Below are 23,079 nucleotides of genomic sequence, written 5' to 3' on the forward strand. Positions count from 1 at the left end.
ATAAATTGATACTAAAAATCTTTCATCACCTTTTCTTGAGATGTTAAATTTGAAATTTCACAGTTAAAATATAATATTTCAATGTGCCTGATAACAGTTTTAAATATGAATGCTGGCCTTTACTTGCCATGTAAATGTATTTTGCTAGGCAAACAAAACATTAGGGGAAAGATCCTCAGTAAAAATATTTCGTTATAATGGAAGTTCCAAGGTAGAAAACTAACGTGGATCGTACCAGAATTAGGAAGTTACTGATTGATTTCTTATTCTTTGAAATTGGGATAGTGGTTGAAAACTGTAACGGCAAAGAAAGATTAATGAAAAATACATAAATATAATATATGTGTTTATACGCCATAAAATTATTTATTTCACTTGAATAGAGAAACACTTAAAGCATCGTTAAGTGCTAGACAATAATGGTTGATATTATATTTCTTTATTACCTAAATAATTAGACACTAGTCTTAGATAAATGTCTGAAAACCAGTATAAGTGGAACATTCTTTTATGGGGCAAAGAATAAATAAAATCAAATAGTGAAATGTTTTGGACGTTAAGATGTAATGATTTATTAAAATGTGTGTATATGTGGCTCTTATATGCATATGAAAATAAAGCATTTAATTAAATAAAATAGTTGGTAATTTTATTCCAAGTCAATATAACTCCTTTGTCAAATAGCTTTAAAAACAAAGGTATTTCACCATTATTGATTTACCTTTTCTTATCTACGGTGCACATTTTCATCCCTTATGCTCTTCTTTTTTGTGTTCCAAAAGGCTAAGTTTTTGTGTTTAAGTGGTATATAGCTGAATACTGCTGGCTATCATGTTTCGGGTTCTGGAGCTAATAAGCATATTTAAAAAATTTGGATCAAGTTAACATCCTTGCACATAGTTACTAAAACAGTAATAATTTCTTATGAATCCCATGATAATAAAAAGAAATACTTTGTATGAATTGCAATTTATAATTTAGATCAAATGAATGATGACTTCAATGGGCTTTTTCTCCTTTGAATTCTAAGAAATAATCAAATGCCTATTTTATTTTTTAACGAAGTATTTTATGATACTGAATCCTGATTCATTATGATGTCTCCTGGTTTTACTTTGTTTTGTTTTGTTTTTCTCAGGTTGCCCTGGCAACAGCTTTGGATCCAAGTGTAAAAATCCGCCTGGTGGATTTCAGGGCTGTATGAGACTCATCTCGATCAGTAACAAGGCTGTAGATCTGATTTCAGTTCAGCAGGGGTCCCTTGGGAACTTCAGTGACCTTCAGATAGACTCATGTGGAATCACAGACAGGTAAGGACAATTTCATTCCTTTATGTCGACATGTACGTTTTCAAACTTTTCGCAGCAGATTGAAATTCATATATAAAAATGAACATTTTTTTCTCCCTCTTTCCCACCATCATCTGTTCCACAGGAAATGGATTATATATTTACTTTGGAAATAAGGACAATATGCCTTTAGTTTTATACTTCATGTTTGCAATGATTAAGTTTAGATAGAAGTCATATGACCGTGTTATTTACATGTACACATGCTAACAATTCACAAAAGATAATGTTGACGCTGCTATAATTTTAGGTAGGTAAAAATGTAACAAAAATATGTCATTAGACTCAATGGATAAGGTCACGCTCAGTGATATTGATCATCAGGTACTGATAAGTCAGAGACCCATCTGCTTAGTTATCACACTGGCTTTTACTTCCCTGACAGGTGAATCATATTTTCAGAGGCTTAGGGATTTAACTGGTTGCTGTGCTCCCAATGTGTGCCTTTAACAACCCATTGCTATCTTCTCTGCGGGGAAAATGGAAAGAAACCTCTCCTCTGGAAAATTTTGGAGCCATAGTATTGATCAAGGTGTAAGGCTGATCCCATAGTTTCAATAGGAACCCTAGTATAGGACGTAAGAGTGCGAGATTTGGGAGTTAATTGTAGAGGGCGAGCCACTTTTAAAATAATAATTGATAGTTAATAATTTAATAGTATTTTTAGGCATGGGCAACATTAGCCAAATAATCTTGCCAGTCATGCTTTATTTTCAAGGCTGTTAATTTTAATTATTGAGTTCAATGGAACGTCACGGCCACTATAGATTTAAAAAAACTACACAGAGTGACAAACTTAGCCCCTATCCTGTAGTAGCGTTCAGTATATATTTTGAATAAATACATAAATTCTGAGTTTTAAAAATACTTTTCATTTGTGTGAAAGCTTTTATCCACATAAACACATCTGTTTATATCTGATAGACCGTTTAATCCATCAATGTCTGTGGTGCCTATTTCGAACACTAATGGATATTGTTTTTGTGTAGAAAAAAATAATTATAAACTTCTTTAGCAATGGATTAGATGGACATCACTTCCTGTCTATGAATATGCACTTATTTATTTAACCCAATTTGTAGATAAAATGATTCTATTATGGAAGATGATATGTAGAGGGATGATTTAGACAATAAACCTCAATTGGCTTGATCTGGGGGATTAAATGACAGTGACCTTCCCCGTAGTTACAGCCACACCAGCTCTGGAACCTGAATCCTGATTTTGGAGAGGACACGTAGCCAGGCTGCCTGACCTGCTCCCTCAAGGTGGGGCTCACTTGGAGAGGTGGGGGGGCCCTGTCTCTGGGAGGTAACAGCCATCGGGGGCCACTAGAGAGGCTCAGTCATCCACAGTGAGCGGTAGAGTCATACTGACCATCCCACATCACAGAAAATTCCTTTGGTATAAGTAGATCCATACTTCTCCAGTGTGGATTTCTCTGAAGCTGCCATTATATGTAAGGAATCCGTGTTGCCTGCCTTCTGGAACTACACACTTGTAAAACAGAGTACAATACAGCACAGTTGGAGAATGTATGGCTTCAGTGCCACACCTAAAAAACAATTTTGAGAACGAGTGAGCAAATTATGGATGGATCTAGATTACACATGTTGGTCTTTTTTTAAAGAAAACTTTATGCTAACAGTAACTCTAGCAATTTAAAAATAATAGTAAAAATCAAAGTAGCTTTTATATTTGTATATCATTTAAATTTTCAAGTGTATCTCTAAACTCATTCTCTAACACTCAGAAGAAAACATATATGCATTTATTTTGGTCTTACGTGCGGTACCCATTGACATCGCTTCCAAAGCATTATTAGAATCTTATTTTTTAAAAAAACTCTGTATACCAGGCTCTATGCTAAGCACTTAACATGAATTACTATTTAAGTTTGGGTGTCTCAGTGACTGTGTGGAAGGAATATGTGAGTGTGTAAAGAGTGTGGGAATGCATATGTGAATGACCTTATCGGTGTGTGAGGGTGTGAGGACAGTGTGGATGTATGTGTGTGCATGTGTGTGCACATGTATATGGGTTAATGTGTGAGGGATTGTGTGTGTGAGGATTTGTGTGTGTAAGGAGCATTTGGATATGTGAGTTTATGAGTGTGTAATGTATGTGAGAGACTTGTGCAATGACTATGTTCTAAAATTGTTTTAATTTAGTCCTCACAAAAACCCTTAGAACCTGTTCTTAGTAGTATTTTTTTTTTCTTGTAAATATGGAAACAGATGCACAGAGAGGTGAAGTAAGTTAGCTAAGATGTCTTGGCTAATAGGCAGAGACCAACATCAAATCGAAGCCCTCTGATTCCAGGAAAGTCCCCGAAATGTCTCCCCGCCATGCCACCCAGCCCCCCTGGGTGCACGTTAATGTTTATGGTGGTTAATATTTGATCTGTGTATAATAAACACATAATTTACTGGTTCAATACATTGCAATTAAAAGCAAACAGGAGCATTAGAAATATATTTAAAAATCTGACAGGAACTTAAACAATGTAGTGTAGTTCTTTTTTTACTGTAACTAACTTTAAGTTGGATCAAACCTACATATAAAAGTGTGCATACATTTACACATATGCTCACACTCCTGTTACACAATCATTTACACACATATACCAACAGTCATTGCACTCTGCCTCTCATGCACACATACACACTCATATGCTCACTCACATATCCCAGAGCTCCTTACACACACACTCCTTATACCCACATTCACATACCTCTTCGTCCCTCATTAATCCATACACGTGCACACTCACACCCTCACACACCCACACCATCTTTACACACGCATCCACCCATTTATAAGATCATTCTTACCCTCCTTACACACACATATCTTCCTTACACAAATCACTCACACACACTTATCTAGAAGCCCTCTTCTTGTCTTCTGTGGACAGGCAGGGGAGGTGGCCCTAAGTCAGGAAATCTGCGTGGGGAGTGACTGAGGGGTGAGGGCAGTCAGCCCCTCAATGGTGGTGAGGACAGAGCTGCAAAGGGAGCTGCCGACCATGGCCCCATGTGCATGTCCCCGTAACTTGGGGCAGAAACCCAGGTGGGGCCTGGGGCCACGGGCAGGGGTAGGGGTGACAGTTGTTAGGGCATAAGTATTTATTAGGTTGCTTGGACCTAAACCACTTACTAAACAATACTTTTAGGTATATCTTTTGATATCAGCTTTTTGAGAATATCAACTCATTGGGGAAGGTCACCATCTCAGCCCTGACATTTCCTATGCTTCCCTGAGTGCAATAAGGCAGAGGATGTGGTGTGACAGAGACTCCTGACAAGAATTAAGAGGCCTCTGTGTGACAGTGTTCACCATGGTGACCTCGGCAGGCCCAGCACCTGCCTCCTGGCTTCCCAGCCTCCAGCCTTCACATCTCCATGAGGTTGTTCTCCCAGTCTGCTTCCAGCACCCAGTCCTTGGGCTTGGGCCTCAGGCCTCCATCACACCATCTTCCCTTCAGGCTGGTCCTTGTCCTCCCTCCGCTCCTTTACCCTCCCTTTCCTCTCCTCTGAGGAGCTGCGTAAGCCTGCCCTCCTTCCTTCTCCCTTATGCTGCTAACACTTGGTTGGAAGATCATGCTATGATTCTGTCTCCTGTAATACTGAAGCCATGGCTTGTTTATTTGTTGGGGGAAAAGACAGGAGATAGTGCGTGAGGGGCTGGTTCTTGTTGATTTCATAGTTTTGAAGAAGGATATGAGATTTGAATTCAGGTGGTCACCATTATCCTGGGACCCATAGGTACCTAACTTTGTTTAATTTTCCTAAATGTGATAGTGTTATATAGATTTTTACTTCAATATCATTAATTCCAGCCAAGTTTTACATTATGTGAAGGTCTTTTCAAATTTAAATTGGAATGGACAGGGAATCAGGATAAACCAAAAGCATACACGTCACTTCAGTTTGGGGCATGTTGATGTATGCATTTGTTCAAGTTCACAAGTAATGAAAATAATGATGGGGATGTCTAAGGAAAAGCTTTGGAGGCTACAGAAAATGGGTCAATGGATTGTTTTACTTTGTATTGGAATGACTACTGAGGAGAAAACTGTAAATATAATTGCTTAGAACATTATATGAGAATCAGTACATCATTATACAGTGTAACTTGCCAAAGGTTACGTACTAATAGTCAAACGGAACTACTGTATGATGAATTTAAATAAAATCCACAATCCAGTCTTTCACATTGTAATTAAAAAATGTGAAAAGTCAAGTCTAACAAGAGTTGAGGAAAACGGATTCATTATCTTTCAGCAGCAGATCAAATAGAAACAGCACATGTGTCACGAAAATTAAAGATTCACTTTTTAGAATTTTAGGTATAGCCACTTATATCTGCCTCCTTTTAAAACATCCCTTGAGGTCTGTTAAAGAATAGCCTACTCTATCCTTTTTCTTTTCTGATCACCAACTAGGATTGTTATTGTTTTAATTTTTAAAAATTTCCCTCTTTCTTCTAGATTGTTACTGATTTGAAATGCTTAAAAAATTAAATACATCATGAAACAGTATTTGAATGGATTCCTGTGAATCTATAAAAATGCTGAAATATATATAAACTTAATTGGCATGGAAAGATGCCCATTATTTATTTTTGAATTCTTAAAATGCAGGTCATAAAATAACATGTATGTTATGATTATCTTTGTAAATATATACACACACGCAGATGGGTATATATTTATGGATTTATAGTGGCAATTTTTGTATAATGAGATTGTAAATTATATTTCTCCTCTATTATTTTCTGGATTGTTTGATTTCTGTATGGTGGATATCTGCTTTTTGTAATTAGGAAAAATCAGTAACATTATTTTCAGTTAAAATTGGAAAAATCCTATAAGCAAAACACGAAGATCCCATCCTTAATTTTAATGAAGAAGGTGGCAGAAGCGCATCATGAATATATTCTTGACAGGTTTTGTAGTTTATTTATTTTTTTATTCTGAGATGAGTGAGAGCATTTCAAGCCTTGGTCTCAATGTATCTTTCAATGTAAATTCTAAAAAAGCATCAACAGTCGGATCAGGGCTATTTGAGTTGGTAATAGAAACTCCCCAACTTTTGATCCATGGTGCCCTACATAGTTCACTAATGTTTTCACAGTGTTCTAAGCCAAAAGATATACCTAACAGTTTCATTTAAAAGTGGCTTAGGTCCAAACAACTTTATAAGTATTTGTGTCCTAACAATGATTTAGTAACCCTTTGAAAAAGTAATATATATATAATTTGAAAAATATTTTAATTTTATTTTTAATTAAACACAACTACTTAGTAATTGCACGTGTTTACTTGTTGGGTATTGTGCAACTTTTCAAAGCTGGGGATCACATCATGCACTGCCACCCTCAGTTTTGTTCAACATTGATTTGACATGGTACTTGTTTTTTATCAACTACTAAAAATCCAGCTTCTCAAAGATAGGACATCATTAAGAGAAATGTGTTATGATCAAATGTTGAAATTGAACCACCTCAAGCTAGTAAGTGGTACAATGTTTGACCGATGTTGAGTATATCTGTATTTCCCTTGAAGATTTAAAATATCCTGGGAGCCCCTGTGAGTTCGATTCAGCACCCTAGGGCACCCTGACACCCTGCTTGGAATTTGTGTGTCTATACGTACACCTTCAACACTCTTGGGTGTATATGCTAACTGACTAAAGATGACTCTCCCTCCTACTTCTTTCCTTCCCTCTTCTGTATTCGCTCTTCCTTTAATTATTCAGCGTAATAAATCAATATGATTAAATGTTGTTATTTTATGTAAGCTAATGATATTTCGGGCAACATATTGAATCAGTGGTATGTCGCTTAAGCCAAGAAAGGGTTCTGATGTAGTTGGACATGTTGAAAATTAAGCAGTCACAACTACCTGAGAATTGGTTGAAATCTGATGAATTTATCAATCTAAGGTTTAGTTCTGTGATTAAAGTGCCATAATGACAGACTGAATAACCATTAGTCATGTTAAATTTGCTCTTTAGGTTACTGTAGACATTCTTCTTTCACATGACCATGTATAAATGATCAATATTTTATGCTATCTCAAAATGAAAAAAAAGAGTGACTGTGTCTGCACCTTCTTTTAGGTGTTTGCCCAACTATTGTGAACATGGCGGTGAATGCTCCCAGTCCTGGAACACCTTTCACTGCAACTGTGCAAACACTGGTTACAGGGGAGCCACTTGCCACAACTGTAAGCCAGACACACCTCCTTGTTCTTGCCTCTTCTGATTTCCTCGTTCCATCTCCCTTTTCATTGCTGTGTGTATATATGTCCATGTGTGTGCAACCATGTATTGGAATGTACAACCCTGCATTTTAGCATCCAGTTGATTTCTAGATTATCTTCAGTCTACACCTCCTTTCATAAGGTAGTCAAGGTAACTTACAGAAATAGGTGATATAAAACAGGATAGAAAAGAGAAGGCTAGCTGGCAAAGGGAAAATATATATAGAAAACAAAAGGTAGCTAAGGATGAACATAAAATACAATGCAGAATAAGTTCCTGTTAATGAGGGTAATGAGGATAAGGATGTTGGATAATGATATTAATCATAATAGTTAATTTTATTGAGTATTTTCTAAATGCCAGGTGTGGGTCTAAGTATTTTATGTGTCCCAACTCATTTAATTCTGATGACCACCTCAACCCTGCCAGAATTGAGACTGGACTCCTGGGCTCCCAGCCCTGGGGGCTCCTCAAGGGGATGATCAGAAGTCCTGTTCAGGGCTGGAGAGGGTGTGAGCAGGAGGAGCTCTGGGCTCCACCTCTTGAAGCCTCCACCAGCACAGGCAGAGTCGTTCCTGGGGCATCAACTTATATATTGGCATGCCTCAAGAGATCATGAAGAACATTTGCTGTTGCTAAAGCCGTACCTCGTGTAACCAGAGGCCAAGCTACTTGACCCAGGTCACCCAGCTGGCTGCGAGACAGTATATTTTAATTTTTTATATCTCCCATCATCCCCATTGTAGCACTAACTCCAACAGAAAACTAATTGCATGTCTTTTAATTGACTCTTTATTTTTAATTGTTACCAATGACTGAATCCAAATAAAAACACAAACAGCTCTGAGGAAAAAAAATCAGATGATAAATAAATAAGGTGTTTTCATCTGTGGGCCAAATTTATCCAATCCTTGAGTTAATTTATTAGGTTCTTGAGCGGGTAGTCTAAATGGAGCTGAGGATTTTTTGCCAGTAACCATTCTAAGAAATGGGCCAGGATGACAAACCTGGTAACAGTGAAGCCATCACTATTTTTCTCATGAGTAGAGGAGGGGGCAGGGATGGGGTCTTTTAAAAGATTTTATTAGAAAACAGTATGTTAAACTGTTATGTTATAAAATGTCCAGCAATGTGTGTAAAGCAAAAGTACTTCCAATTACCCTCCTCCAATCATGTGTCCTGTCTAATACCAGCCCTCACTCCAAAGTTACATGTGAGTCTGCCTATATCTTTCAAGGAATTTATGAGCATTTGCGTGTGCATATAGAAATGTATAAATGAACCCTTTTTATGTGCCCACACAAAATACAAATGTGACTGGAAAGCAATCCGTGCATATATTTCCATCTCTGTGATGTATAATAGCAACCAAAAAAAGCCATCAGGTTGTGGAGGAGTGGAGAAACAGAACTTGTATGATTATCTGAATTTTTGTAACACAGAGAAAATTAGTTACGTTGTTTCATATTATCTAAAAACTCATTAACATAATTTTGAAAAATTTAGAATAGATCAGGGAAAGACGTTCAGGGGATGATTGATTTCTTATTTCACAGAATACAAAGCTTGATGGAAATTATCAGTACATTTGGCTGAGTGTTCAATGAGAGGTTGCCTCACATACAGGTCTTAATTTCAAATCTTGTACATGGCACATATGTAATTGTACAATGAAAAACACCCTATGGATCAAGACGCATTGATACCACTTGGGGGCGTAATTCATATAAATCTTTCTTCTGCTTTGAATTTTAATTATCTTGAATTCTCATTACAGAGCATTAGAGGAAGTTTCTTTTGTAAATTAATTTTAAAATTATTGATGAGGAGCTTTGTAAATCGTATTTGTTTTATGACAAAAATGATTTTTATCTATAGATAATTTTATGTGAGAAAGGAGAATAGAGACAACATTATTTAAAACTTTTCTGCTGCATAATTATTGGGTAGCAAAGATTATTTAAGGAGATTGTATGTTGTGCTTCAGATGTTGGGTTCTGAGAAGGTGATACTAGAATTAGAAATGCTGAAATGAACGTCGAAAGATCCATTTGGATGGATGTCCAAAATGGATGTCACATTATACTTGTAAGTGTCTTAACATTAAAACACCTACTTTCTCTTTTGTTTTTGTACCTAATGTAAGAATAAACTAAATTTTCATTTTGGCTAAATAATCTCATATTGCTTTAGTGATAAAAAGAAATGCCATAACATACAACCTCATTCTTCCTTTTTCTATCTAGCCTACTTTCGTCCATATTAATTTTTTTAAAAAAGAATGAGTTTTGTTTTAAGTATGTTTTATCTTTCTCCTGGTCAGTAAGGTACATATTAAATTTCCAGACTTGGAGTGTTTTATGTCCAAATTAAAATTTAAGAGATTCATTTTATCGTATGCCATTTATGATGATCCTTTTTTTTTTCTTTTTTACAGCTATCTATGAGCAGTCATGTGAAGCCTATAAGCACAGAGGAAATACTTCAGGGTTTTACTATGTAGATTCAGATGGAAGTGGTCCCCTAGAACCATTTCTTCTATATTGCAACATGACTGGTGAGTTAATCAACTTTCATTTAATCGGTACATTTGCATGAATGCTTTAAACACACAAAATTAAAATGAAACAAGTAGAAAGTTGCCCTAATTTGCAACTTGATTAAAATATATATTGTTCAGTAGAAAAACTTAACATAAATCTTTTAAAAATAGTTTAATGGTAATGATTTAAAATGTTATTTTCTATGCATCTGTATCTGTGTAGAACATCTAATAATAAATATATCTTATTAAGTCTCAAAACAAAAATGATAGATAATTTCTCTGAGATGATTGATACATGTGAAAGCTTTGAAAAATATTTACTTTTCAAATGTATATAAACATTAAGTTTATTCTTGAATTCTTTACCTACATATATTTAAATAGGAATTGATTGTCATGGAAAATGTGTTTGATTAAATTCAACATCCATTCGTGATAAAAGAGAAAATGAAAATTCAATAAATTACTATTGGAAAGAAATTTCCTTAATTTGTTAGAGTACCCCCAAACCTACAGCATATATCACAGTTTATGGTGAAATATTGAAAGCTTTACCCCTGTTGCCAGCGTTAACACAAGGATGCCTGCTGTTACCACTCTGTTCTTTATTGTATTGGAGGTTTTAGCCAATGCAATAAAGCAAAAGAAAGAAACGAAAAATATATTTACTGGAAATGAAGAACTAAGATTCTCATTATTTGTAGATGACCAGATTATGTGTTGAGAATATTGTAAACAATCTACAGATAAACTATTAAAATTTAGTATGATCACTGGATATCAAGTTAATATAAAAATTAATTTTATTTCTGTATAACAGCAATAAACAATTAGAAAATGAAATTTTAGCAGATGCTATTTTCGATAGCATCAACAATGTCAAATACATGGTAATAAATTTAATGAAAGATGTGCAAGACTTCTACACAGATGAGCATGAAATGCTCTTGAGATAAATTAAAATCCTAAATAAATCGAGAATATAAAATTTTCATTGATTAGAAAACTCAATATGGTATAAATGTCGATTCTTCCCAACTAGGTATTGGTTTAGTGCAAACCTAAATTAAAATTCCAGCAGGATTTTTGTTGGTATAACTGTTTTGGTGAAAACTGGCAAGCAGATTCTAAAATGTATCAGCACATTTGAAGGGACAAGAAGAACCAAGTCAACCTTGAAGAATAAAGTTGAAGGATTCAACTCTACCATATGTGCAGACGTTGTACTGATAGGCTGAATAAAATAGTGTGTGACTGGCACAAGGATGGACAAATAGACCAATGAAACAAAACAGAGAATCTGTGGACAGACTCACTCGTATATAGGTAGTTGACTTAGTGCAAAGGTGGCATTGACATGCAGTGAAGGACAGATGGTCTTTTCAACTAATGGGGCTGGGGAAAATTGTATGTAAATGTTGTAAAAAAGGAATCTTGATTCCTTCATCATCAAACACAAAGAAATGGATTCTAGATGAACTGTGCTGTTCAATACAGTAGCCACTAGGACAAACGCTTACTTAGATTCAGATTTAATTAAAATTAATTGATAAAACTAAATGAATTGAAATAAATTTTACAAATTTAAATTAAATTAATTTATTCAAATAAGATTTAATTAAATGTCAGTTCCTCCATCTCACTGGCCATGTTTTAACTACTCAATAGCCGCTTATTCCGTCATCACAGAAAGTTTACGTTGGACAATGCTATATGTTAGAAAGTCAAAGTTTTGTGGAGAAAGACAAACAGAAAAGGGAAATATTAAAGTGAGGCAGGAGGTGTTGAGAGGAGGATTCGCTACTTAAAATCAAGCAGTGCCTATCTGGGGAAAGAACCTTCCAGGCAGAGGAAACAGCAAGTGCTAAGTCCTGAGAGAGGTGATCTAACCAGCTGTGTTCAGAAAATAGCAACAAATCCAATGTGGCTGGAGGATGGCAAGTAAACAGAGAGTGTAGTAGGGGAGCAGGAGAGAGTCAAGCAGGGCGGGGCCAGGAGGGGAAGAGTCATGGGGTCCTGACAGCAATGTTGTAAGGTCTCTGGTGTTTCCTCTCTCAATGAAATGAGAAGACATTGGAGAGTTTTAAGCAATAGTGGATGCAATCTGACTTCCTTTAAGAGGATCACGATTGTTCCTGTGCTGGGAAATGCCTATCAAGGGGCAGGAGTAGAAAGAAGTTGAGACCATATCTATATAAGATATATATCTGTATGTGTATATATGTATTTGTATATGCGTATCTATAATAGGAGTTAGGAAACATGTTTAGAGACAAGTTCAAGTAAAGCAAGAATCCAGGCAAGAGGTGATGATAGTGGCTTGCTCTGGATAATTGCAATGTAGGTGGGAGGAGGCAGGGAGGTTTTCTCGTTGAATACACATGAGGTGTGAGAGAAGAAAAGTAACCAAAACTACCACCACATTTTTGGCTTAGGCAACTGGAGTGGCTGAGTTCTCATTATTTGAGATGGGGTCCATTAAAGATTTGAGGGGGAAGATCACGAGCTCAGTTTTATACATTTTGAGTTTGAGATGTCTGTTACACATTTAAGTGAGATACTGAGAAGGCAGTTGAATATCAGAGCAAAAGTTCCTTTTTATTAATGTGTAATTCTAAAAACTACAGGATGTTGGTAAAACCTTGGCACCATATATTTGGGAAGTTACTATAGAATGTGTCTTTAGAGATTTTTCACATAACACAGCCAGTTGGCTTCTGTTTGCTCTCACAACCCTTGTGGACACTGCCTATCTTAGTCTGTTCTGGCTGCTATAGCAAAAGGCCACAGACTGGGTAGTTTTTAAGCAATAGAAATTTATTTCTCACAGTTTTAGAAGCTAGGAAGTCCAAGATCATGGCACTGACATAGTCGAGTGAGGTCGCTCTTCTGGGTCGCAGACTTCTTGTATCCTCATGTGATGGAAGGGGCTGTGTGGTCTCTTTTGTAAGAGCACCAGTCCTATTCGTGAGGACTCCACCCTCGTAACCTAATCACCTCCCAAAGGTGCCACCTACTAATACCCTCACCTTTGGAGTTTAGGTGATTCAACATATGAATTTGCGAGGAGGAGCCAACATTCAGAACATAGTACTGTCCCCATATACCAAAGCAACGTAAGACAGCTGGTGGTTTCCACATCTGTCCCCTCAGTGAGGTTCCTCAGTCTGCACAGTTCAGGTTCCCATGCAGCACCCTGCGTCAGGAGGGGCTCACACAGTGGTTGAGGCAGGGCAATAGAGCCAATATTTTAAATGTCTTCCCACTTGATTCTTTTGTGTACCCACATTTGGGAATCTCTGTTGTAGATCCGTGGTTCTCAAATTTTAGAGAACACCCTGCTCTATTACATGAGAATTAAACCTAAGTGTGAAAAGACCTCACAGAGTGAAAAGTAAAACTTTGCAAATGAAAGATAGGAATCCGAGTGCCAGATAACTTTTGATCTTTCCTGTTTGCGTAGCTTGGGTTGTCAGTGAGATTTAACAGGCTGTCACTGCATCCCTGTGCATCCTCTGTTCCCACAAATGCATCCTGAACTGTTCACATGCTGTGTAAAGTGTTGATTCTGTAAATCAGATAACTCCAAGTTAATAAAAGCCTCTAATCTTTAGAGCTTTAAGAAACACACCGCACACATGTACGCGTGCACACACACACACTCACTTCTCATTATCTGTGATAGTATGTTCTGTAAAGTAACCACAGACACTGAGTTAGCAAATATTGGACCACTGCTCCTAGGGGAAGATACAGGAAGATTAGGTTCCTGTGAGCCCCTGGTCACAGCATTCTCATCAGCCGATCAATACATCACTTTGTACTTATTTTTCAGGTGAAAGATGCCTTGTTTAATACATGATGTTGACTCGTTAACATTGAACTCACAACCAGCAGCACTATAGCACACTGGAACGGATTGTATCTAACACATATGTTCCCTTGTATGGCGCCTCACAGCCTTCTTGTGCTTAGGAACACTAGCTAGAACCTCGACACTACAGTTGGAGGCCATTTTAAATGGCAAAATCATCAAGAAAAAGCACGGAAATGCAGAAAACATGACACTAAATAGACCACAAATGGCATACTTGCTCATGGTATTAGAGCATTGCCTTGTCCAGCTTCAGATGGATACCTCTGTATTGGGCAACTCACATGTTTTGCTGCTTTGTTCATGTCTGCAGGTGAACAAGAGATCCTCGAGTATTGATTTGGGGGTTATGAATAATGAGGATCTTCAGATAATGAGGATTGATTATATGCACATACATATATACATATGTTATGTTTATTATGGGTAACAATTCAGTAATTTATAGGCCATATGAGTTTTTTCTTATCCAAATGATAAGGAAATTATCAATTTCACTTTATTGAATGAATTGGTTCATTTCTATTAAATCAACATTTACCCTGTCGTATTACATTGCTAATTAATGTACCTTATTTTAGTTACATAAGTCTCACAACAACTTTAAGAGACTTGAAGTAAATATATATATACAAACACACACCCACACACAGACACACACACACAGAGGTTAAAGGTACTTTAGGAAAATTATCAAAAAATATTGATGAAAAAGGGGCCATTTACAACACTTACAGCCATTTGAAAAACAAGCTGTTGAGGGCAGAGATACAGATAATCCAGTTAGGAGACAGCCAAGTGTCTTCAGAAGCTCAGGAATATTGAAATATATTCAAACAAAAGTGACAGTCCCAGAATGTAACAAACCAGTGAGAAATACATGTTACAGCTTGAAACTTTCCTTATTGATCTGGTTTTGCAAATGAGAAAACCAAGACCTGGGGAGGTTCAGTGAGGCTGGCTGAAGAATGTCATTAGGGGTAGATCAGAACTGAACCTTGGTCTCGTCTCTTCCAGCCCGAAAATTCTTCCACTAGAAAAAGCTACATTCTATCAATGTCTCATTGCTTGTAGCCAATAACATATCCTCCAGTTATACAAACCAAGGAGAACAGTTATGAAAACACGACAAAATGCTGAATCAATAACTTGCAAATGTAACTTAAAAAAAATCTAGTTACTAGTCTAGACTTTATTTCCAACAAATGATTCCATTTTTAAGCTGTAGCTAAAAAATATAAACAAAAAAAAATCTCTTTTGAATACACATTTTCCTAAACTATGTTAAAGGCTGTAAATTCTTTCTAAACAGAGTATTCTAAATAGAATTTTAAAACGTGGAGTCAGGATAATATGAATCCCAGTGGCCGTCCCTATTGAAATGTACGGGGCCTTTTTTCTTCCACACTGAATCCATTGCTTTTTTAAAAAATAATGAAATAGTTTTATGTTCAAGAAGTTTCTCATTATCAAACATTACATTGTAAGGACAGTTGTTTCAGTAAGGAGAAATTGATAAGAACTAGAACAGTATCGTTCAAACTTTTGTGAAAATGATAATTCTATGGCTTAACCTCACTCTTTCCCACTGCGCCACCAAGACTCCTGGATTTGGTTTCACTGACTCTGTAAGTTTCGAGACCAAGGCCTGGGTCTCTGACCTATTAACAAGCTCCCCATGTGATATTGAGATAGGGGTTCCTGAGACCATTCCATGAGAATGCTGGAGAGTATAGGACTTCTACTGACAAAATTATTTTTACTTTAGGATTTCAATAATAAAGGCCTTCTTCATAGCTATGAGAGTTAACTATCATTCAGATGCAGCCTTGTTGACGTCATTTCGCTCCAGGATGCTTGCTGCTCTTTCATCTCCCAGCTTTCCTTAACACAGCACTTCCTACCTGCTCTTACAGTCTTTATCACATCTATCACCCCCAGCTATTAAGCACGGAGGAACACAAGCTTTGCATCTGTGTTGCTTAAACAGCATGTTTTTTCTTTACACTGTTATCACACTAAAAAATAGCAGTCAGCCTAAGATAAATCAAGTTCTTAATTACTCAGTTGCTTTACATACAATTTATATTTTTGGAAATCTCTGCAGGGAGAGACACCGGTAGACCCAAACTGCCTTTCAGGGTTTTTTTAGTGTATTTATTAAATCTCATAGCTTTCATGCCTATTTCAGCTATCTCTTCTTACTCGTTTCCCTGTGTCTCCTTACCTTAACAACTCTCTCTGCATTAGTAAAGGGTAATTTTCAAAAAAATAAAATCACGGCCCTTATACAAATATAAAAATAAAAGCTAAAAAACACACTGTAAAGATTTTGTTTAACATATTATTAATGAGGAAACTGGTAAGATGTTACAGCCAGTTCAAAGGAGAATCCAAAGAACAGACGTATTTGTATATCAGTAATACTGAAATGAAGGTGCAAATAGAAGCAAAACTGGCTTCTTGCGTCGTGGAGGAGGGAAGTCAATCAAACCGCCACCAGGTAGAATTTGCTTGTCTATAGACAGGAATTACTTGTTGTAGGGAAACAACGCCTTGCTTGCTAAGCCAAAAAAAAAAAAAAAGAAAAAAAATCTGGAAGCTTGGTAGTAAGAGATAGTGACTTTCTCTGGAGAGATTTAAAGGCTTACCTCTCCCAGATGCATTTGCCTACATTTGAAGAGTGAGAAAAACCTAAGGATTGGCCCTCCTTTCCTCAGAAAAGATTTGTTGCATTCCAGAGCCAAAGTTCCTCCATTGGGGGGAGGAGAAGATATGCCAGCCGTTCTCTATAAGCTCCAAGTCTCATAACTTTAGAGTTCTTCTCTTGTGGCACAACTCCAGCATGTGCGGGTGCATCTGGCACTCAATGTGTGGGCCATGGGAAATTGGGGTGTAGAGAATCGATGCTGCTAAGATTCTCTGTGAGCAAATGGTCCCTGATCCAGAGACCTCCTGTGTCTGTTAGTATATATCTATATCTACATGTAGATAGATGTAGATAAGTTGATATAAGTTGTATATGAGGCGAGATAATTTGTTAACTTGCAAGTAGGATAATGTCTCATACCTTTCACAGTTTCAGACTTACCATTATTTTGCAATTCTATCAGTTATCTACAATTTACAGTGCTCTGAAAGAGCTAAAAGGCAATGAAACTCTCAGAGCCACCAAAGAATCAGAATCAGATAACCTGGAAGGTTGTCCTCTAGTCTGAGCAATGCACTGTCTTTATTCATTCGTTTGTTTATTCCCTCATTTCTTTAACTGATGTCGTCTGCATGTTGTGCCAAGCCTCCGTGCTCTGTGCTGGAGATGCTATGGTTAGCAAACGGGAAACTATTACTCTTCTCATAGAGCTTACAGACCAAGGGGAAAGACCAATAAAATAAATCACAAAATATTGAATTACAAATTGGGATGAAGTCTATGTCTTTCACAGTTGTAATTCTAAATGGCTGTTTGTAGAAACATCAGATAACACAATCCTGTCTGAAAGAACAATAAAGAGGCTCTAGGTTAATAGTTTTGAGAGGTTCCTCTGTTAGTAAAGCACGTAATATCTGGAACGTGGCTCCTGGGCATTCATTTCCATGGCTCAGAATCTATCGTCAACTGCTTTCCCCTGGAAATCTAGATTGTCTAATCAGTGTGGCATCTGTTTAACTTCACACTTTGTAGCACTTTTTCATTAGAAGATGAAATCACTTACAGAAACTATCATAATATTGAAATTTTAGAATTTCCAAAGGAAACCTTTCTATGACCTACTCTTTAATGGTTGTCATGCACCATGGTCTTGGATTTCTTACAACACCTTCAAAGACCTTTAGATCATGTGTTAATTGTGACCTTGTGGGTGCTAAAGGATAGGGAAGTCCCTTTCAGTGTGATTGGACCGTGAGGCAAAGAAACAAAGGCTTCAAGCAGCTTGATTGTCCTGTTCTTTTGGTAGCTACTCAGCCAGAGTTGAGCTTCCTCATGCGTGTCATTGATTTACCACAAGAAAAGAGGAATCATTTTGCTGAACAGTAAGAGCAGAGTCCAACAGAGGCTAGGCTAACAGATTTGCCTGCTTAATAATCGGAAACTTGTCATAGCCAAGGTTGAGTTGGCTAAAATTATACAATTGCCTCCTATATTCTGCCACTTTATTTTCCAAATTTGGAAATGGAGGTTCAGATTTTACCTGACTTCCTTAGCCAGACCTACCAGATCTGCGGCTCAGATCTGATGGTCTCTATACGGTACGGCTATCTGGCGATCCATAATTAATTTCATTAGCTCATATATCCTGTCCTCTTTAAGGAAAATCATTTGCTGATAAAGCTCTATGGTGAGCTGAAATGCAAGGTGGAAATAAAAGTAACAGCTATTGTTTCATAGAAAAATAATGATCCACACATGGAAACCAATAAGGCTGTCAAAGTTGCCTCCTGCCTCGTTTATTCAGCAGGTCTATCTATTCAAAATTCTGATGACCAGGAGAGGGCTGGGAATGAAATTTCTTATCTTGTTTTGATTGTTGATCCATGTGAATGTATTAACTAAAAAGAGGGGGAAAAATTCTACCTACTGTTTTCCTTCAATTTGGAATATTCCTCTGTAATGCAGAAGAGTTATGCCACTTAACAGCACATATATAGCAGAGTTTTGACAACTTCCAATCTGTTTCCTACCTCTTAAATCAGAGGCCTCTTGATTAATCTGTTCTGGTGCCGGCATATATCACAGTAATATAATATGAAGTCTATTGCTGGGAAGGTTGAAGGATAGATACAATATGTTTATCTTCTGTTATGACATTGTAGGATTTTTATTTCATCTAAATAATTTTGGTAATCAGTATGATGGAGATGTTTACAGACATTCAGGTGCCAATAGTGATAGCACTAGTGAATACTCAAAGATATTTTATTTTTTGTGTTAGTTGAGTTGCTGATGCTGTATCAGATGTGTTCCATTCAAAGGAGTAACTTCCTATTGCCTTGTGTAACTATGCAGATCACATGATAGCAAAATGAATATTTCAAATTTGATTTAAAAAGAAATAGATGTATACTTATAATTAAATATTGTCTGAAGAGAGATACGTACAGGCCATAAAAATCTGACTCTGTTTTGGCTGGTAACATAAATGATTTTTAAGAGTAGAACCGTCATTGCTTACATTATGTTATTTAAAACATTTTGCACATTTGAAGGAGAACTTTCTTTTCACATTGTAACATCTCTGAATTCAGGGTGTGTCAACAATCAGCAATATTTCACAATTATAATAAGCAGCATTTTTTCCCTTTTTTGAGGGAAAAATAAAATGATGTATCTTTTAAAAAGCAGAGTATCAGATTTGATGAAATGTACCACAGATTTTAATAATCAGTTTTCTTAATATTTTTCTCCATAAGTATTTTCTGGCTAAATTATTTGAAAAAGTAAAATAAAATCACTGCAAATGAATGGCAATCATATAAATTTCAGGGAAAAGAATCACTGTGCTATAATCTAAAAATTTTAAGAATCCATTTGTGTTGATTCTGCCTCTCAGAGAGGTTTGATGACTAGAAGAATTTGACTCAGATAAAAGGTGATTTTGATTTTCTTTATTTATTTTAACTTTTGCAGACTAGTGATGGTCTCCTCTCTTTCTTCCCCCATTTCTGCATACAAGAAACTGCGTGGACCATCATACAGCACAATGGCTCTGACTTAACAAGAGTCAGAAATACCAATCCAGACAACCCATATGCTGGGTTTTTCGAGTATACGGCCAGCATGGAGCAACTCCAGGCCACAATTAACCATGCGGAGCACTGTGAACAGGAGCTTACCTACTATTGCAAGAAGTCACGGCTTGTAAATAAGCCAGGTAAGTAAACGGAGGCATCTGTCACGCTGCACATATTGCATGGTGCACTTTACTTAACCAGCTTCTAAGGATTTTAAGTCTGCCAAGGTGGTGGCATCTAGCCGCTGAGGGTGTGTGCTCCCTGTGTATTTCGCAAACATGTCACAGTCTGGAAGTCACAGAGATGTTATTGCCTGAAGAAAAGAACAAGGTCAGTTTACACTGAGGCTTGTTCAAAGCCTTGATTGCCTTCAGAGTCTCTTCCTGGCCTTAATCGGATAACTGTACAGAGAGGGGTTTCATTCTCACACTGGATGAATGCCGTGTTTATTCCCGATAAAGGGCAAGTGACACGTACACTTTGTTTTGTCGTGGAAAAGAGCTCATAAAAATATGACTTACTTTTTTGAAAGGGACTATTCTGTGTGCCGCTTTTTCATGGATTGTTAACAGTTAGCCTCTGGATATAATTGAAAATTAGAACAGGCTGCTAGAAACAGAGTTTGTTCAGTAGCTCAACTAGGATCAGAAGACCATCTTAAGTCTTTCTTTTATTTTACCTTTAATAACCAGTCTGCTCCTAAATTCTGTTTTTGGTTTTGTGTTTTCTTCCTTTAGAATGTCTCATTATGGGAGCATATCTCGGGTCCCACTATTCTGTGTTAGTACGGACTTCAATGACCTAATTCTTGAAGTTACTGCAAGGGCTTTCCAACTGACCTCCAGCTTGCATCTCTCCATGTCTTCTAACCATCCAATATATAATCCAAAATATTAATCTTTATGAAGAAAATTAGCCTTTAAGAAACACTGCTTCCATCATGACACTTTTCTGTTTAAGAAGCTCCGGTGCCTTCCTATCTCCTGTCTGTCCAAAACAGACTCCTCTGTCTGGACACAAAAACTGCATATTCTGGATCCACCTGTTTATGCAACCTTCAGGCCAACACACTGTTTTCTAGCAGCAATATTCCAGCAGGTGTATTTTTCTTTAGAAATGAGAGAAGATTCTAAGACATCTGCACGAGAAAGCCACTTTGTTAGTGTTCATTCCCGTTTGTTGTCTTAAGAGAGGTTGGACTTCCAGATAGAAGGTCGAGAATTTTAAAAGAAACGCTTTTCATGTGTGAATATTTTATGTTGTATGGAGCATGCAGAAAAACTGAACTCTTGGAATGACATTTGGACCTTTTGTTTCCAGTTAAGCCCTTCTCCTGTTTACTCTCCACTCACTTAATACAACCAGATTATTTTCTCCCTCATGCCTGAGTTCCACCCCTCTCCTCTTCCTTTTCCTCCTTCTTCTTTCTCTTTTTCAGAATATTCTTATTCATCCTTTTACCCCTGCAAACCCTTCCCATCTTGCTGGTCTCCCCTTGGATCTTTTCCCCCGGAACCTCAATCCTATCTGTGACTATCAGATAGTTGTAGTGCAAAGAGCATAGGATTTAGAGATGGGGAGAGGTCAAAGTTCAAGCTCCAGGTCTCTCATTGAAGGGATAGAACTTGGACAGATAAGCCTTTCTCAGTCTTTGTTTTCTCTTCTCTGAAATGAGGCCAATCATACCAGCCTCACGGGGGTGTGGTGATGATTGGGTGGTATAACACGTAGAAAGGGGATGATGTGAGATCCTCTCGTTCCCATGTCTCTGGCGCATCATGGTTATAGTTAACATACCAGTTTAGTATGCAACTGATTGTTCATTGTTGCTAAATATTGATCTCGGAATCTAAAAAACAGATGAGCAAATATGGAAATACATTCTAAGAGAATGAGAACCACACTTACAGAAGGGTAAGTGAATGTGATGGAACAAAATGAACTGAGTTGCTTAACTAGGAAAGAAAGACAAAAGGAAAGATGATCATCAAAGTCACACATGAGTCAAACTCTAAAAGAACCAGAAAACAAGATCGCCAAGGGGTTGGTGAGCAAGCACCACGCAAAGTAAAGGGGACGACATAGAAAATGAAGGCATCTCCACTTCATGGCCAGTGGTGCCCATGCATCTTTTTGTTAAGGCTCCCCAGGTGTTTCAGGCAGACTTGAGAGCCACTAGAAAAGGAAGTAGTAAACTCTAGAAGGCTGTAGAACAAGGAATGATGATAATTGTTAAATACTCAGATTTTCCTCGGGTCCATGACCCTAGAATTCATGTAGAATGGATTTGAGGTGGAGAAGAGAGAGAACAAATTGGATTTTGACTTCACAATAAGAAGGTGGTGTTAGACAAGTTAAATTTAGTTTCTGGTCTTGAAGATATAGCAGTTTCAAGCAGTAGTGGTGCCATAACTGTGGATGAGTAAAGTGGAACGTATATGAAAATATGTGTGGAATGTATATGAAAATATGTTTTCAGCAAACTGTGGATCTGAGACCCAGCACATTCGAAGGAAGATCAGTGTGAATACTCAAGTCATTTGGGATTTTGTCTATAGCAAGTGGAATGTTCTACCACACTCCTGATATTTTATCATTTTAATTTTTAACTTTAAAAAATTTTTCCTGATTTTCTGAATTCTTTCTTGTACTTATTTAAATTCTTCAAGACACTTCAAAAAGTCTTGAAGGTAACTAAAGGTATTTAGTACCTTTAAAACATTTTGTGGTTTCTATTTTATAGAGAAAATAGGAAATTTAGATGTAAAAATATTATTCAATGTTTAGGAATAATGATTTATTTTCTTTATAATCTATGATCACATAATATTTTGAGCAGTATGTTGAAATATATCTATTAAATGTTTCAAGATGGTTTCACCTTTGGTTGATGAGTTCATCATGCATTTAAAACAAGATGAAAATTCCTGATATTAATGTATTTATGCATAAAATAAGCTCCAAATAACTCCTTGTTTTTTTGGCATGGCATGGACTGGTATGTATAGTAATGCTGGGAGAGAGGTTGTCAGCATTACTAGAGGTCTGATCTAATAGTTATTATGAGCATTGGTATTTGTAAGTAAAGGAGAAATCAGTAGAAGTCCCAGATTTTCAGTAGGGCTCACGGCAACAACTTAAAAGATTTGAAAGGCAACAGAAAAATGATCAAACACGTTTGAAGAGCTGACTGATTGATATCACATTCTTCTCATGCCCTGATTCTCAAATGACTACGATTTTCCCTCTCAACCTATTTTTTACTTCTAAGACAGATTGCCTACATACCTCCCCTAAATGTTCCATCTATTC

At 36.8% G+C, this 23,079-nt stretch overlaps 1 protein-coding gene across 2 annotated transcripts in view; it reads left to right on the forward strand.

Annotated features, from left to right (window-relative positions):
- CNTNAP4 (contactin associated protein family member 4) overlaps window positions 1-23,079 on the forward strand; it is a 263,723-nt gene that overhangs the window by 160,977 nt on the left and 79,667 nt on the right. For both annotated transcript variants that reach the window (XM_008518257.2, XM_070613914.1), the window contains exons 10-13: window positions 1,139-1,310; window positions 7,475-7,581; window positions 10,056-10,175; window positions 19,710-19,907. In XM_008518257.2, coding sequence (XP_008516479.2) covers window positions 1,139-1,310; window positions 7,475-7,581; window positions 10,056-10,175; window positions 19,710-19,907 — 597 coding nt within the window. The remainder of the gene's footprint in view (window positions 1-1,138; window positions 1,311-7,474; window positions 7,582-10,055; window positions 10,176-19,709; window positions 19,908-23,079) is intronic.

Source organism: Equus przewalskii, chromosome 3 (assembly GCF_037783145.1).
Source record: "Equus przewalskii isolate Varuska chromosome 3, EquPr2, whole genome shotgun sequence".
Taxonomy (NCBI): Eukaryota; Metazoa; Chordata; class Mammalia; order Perissodactyla; family Equidae; genus Equus; species Equus przewalskii.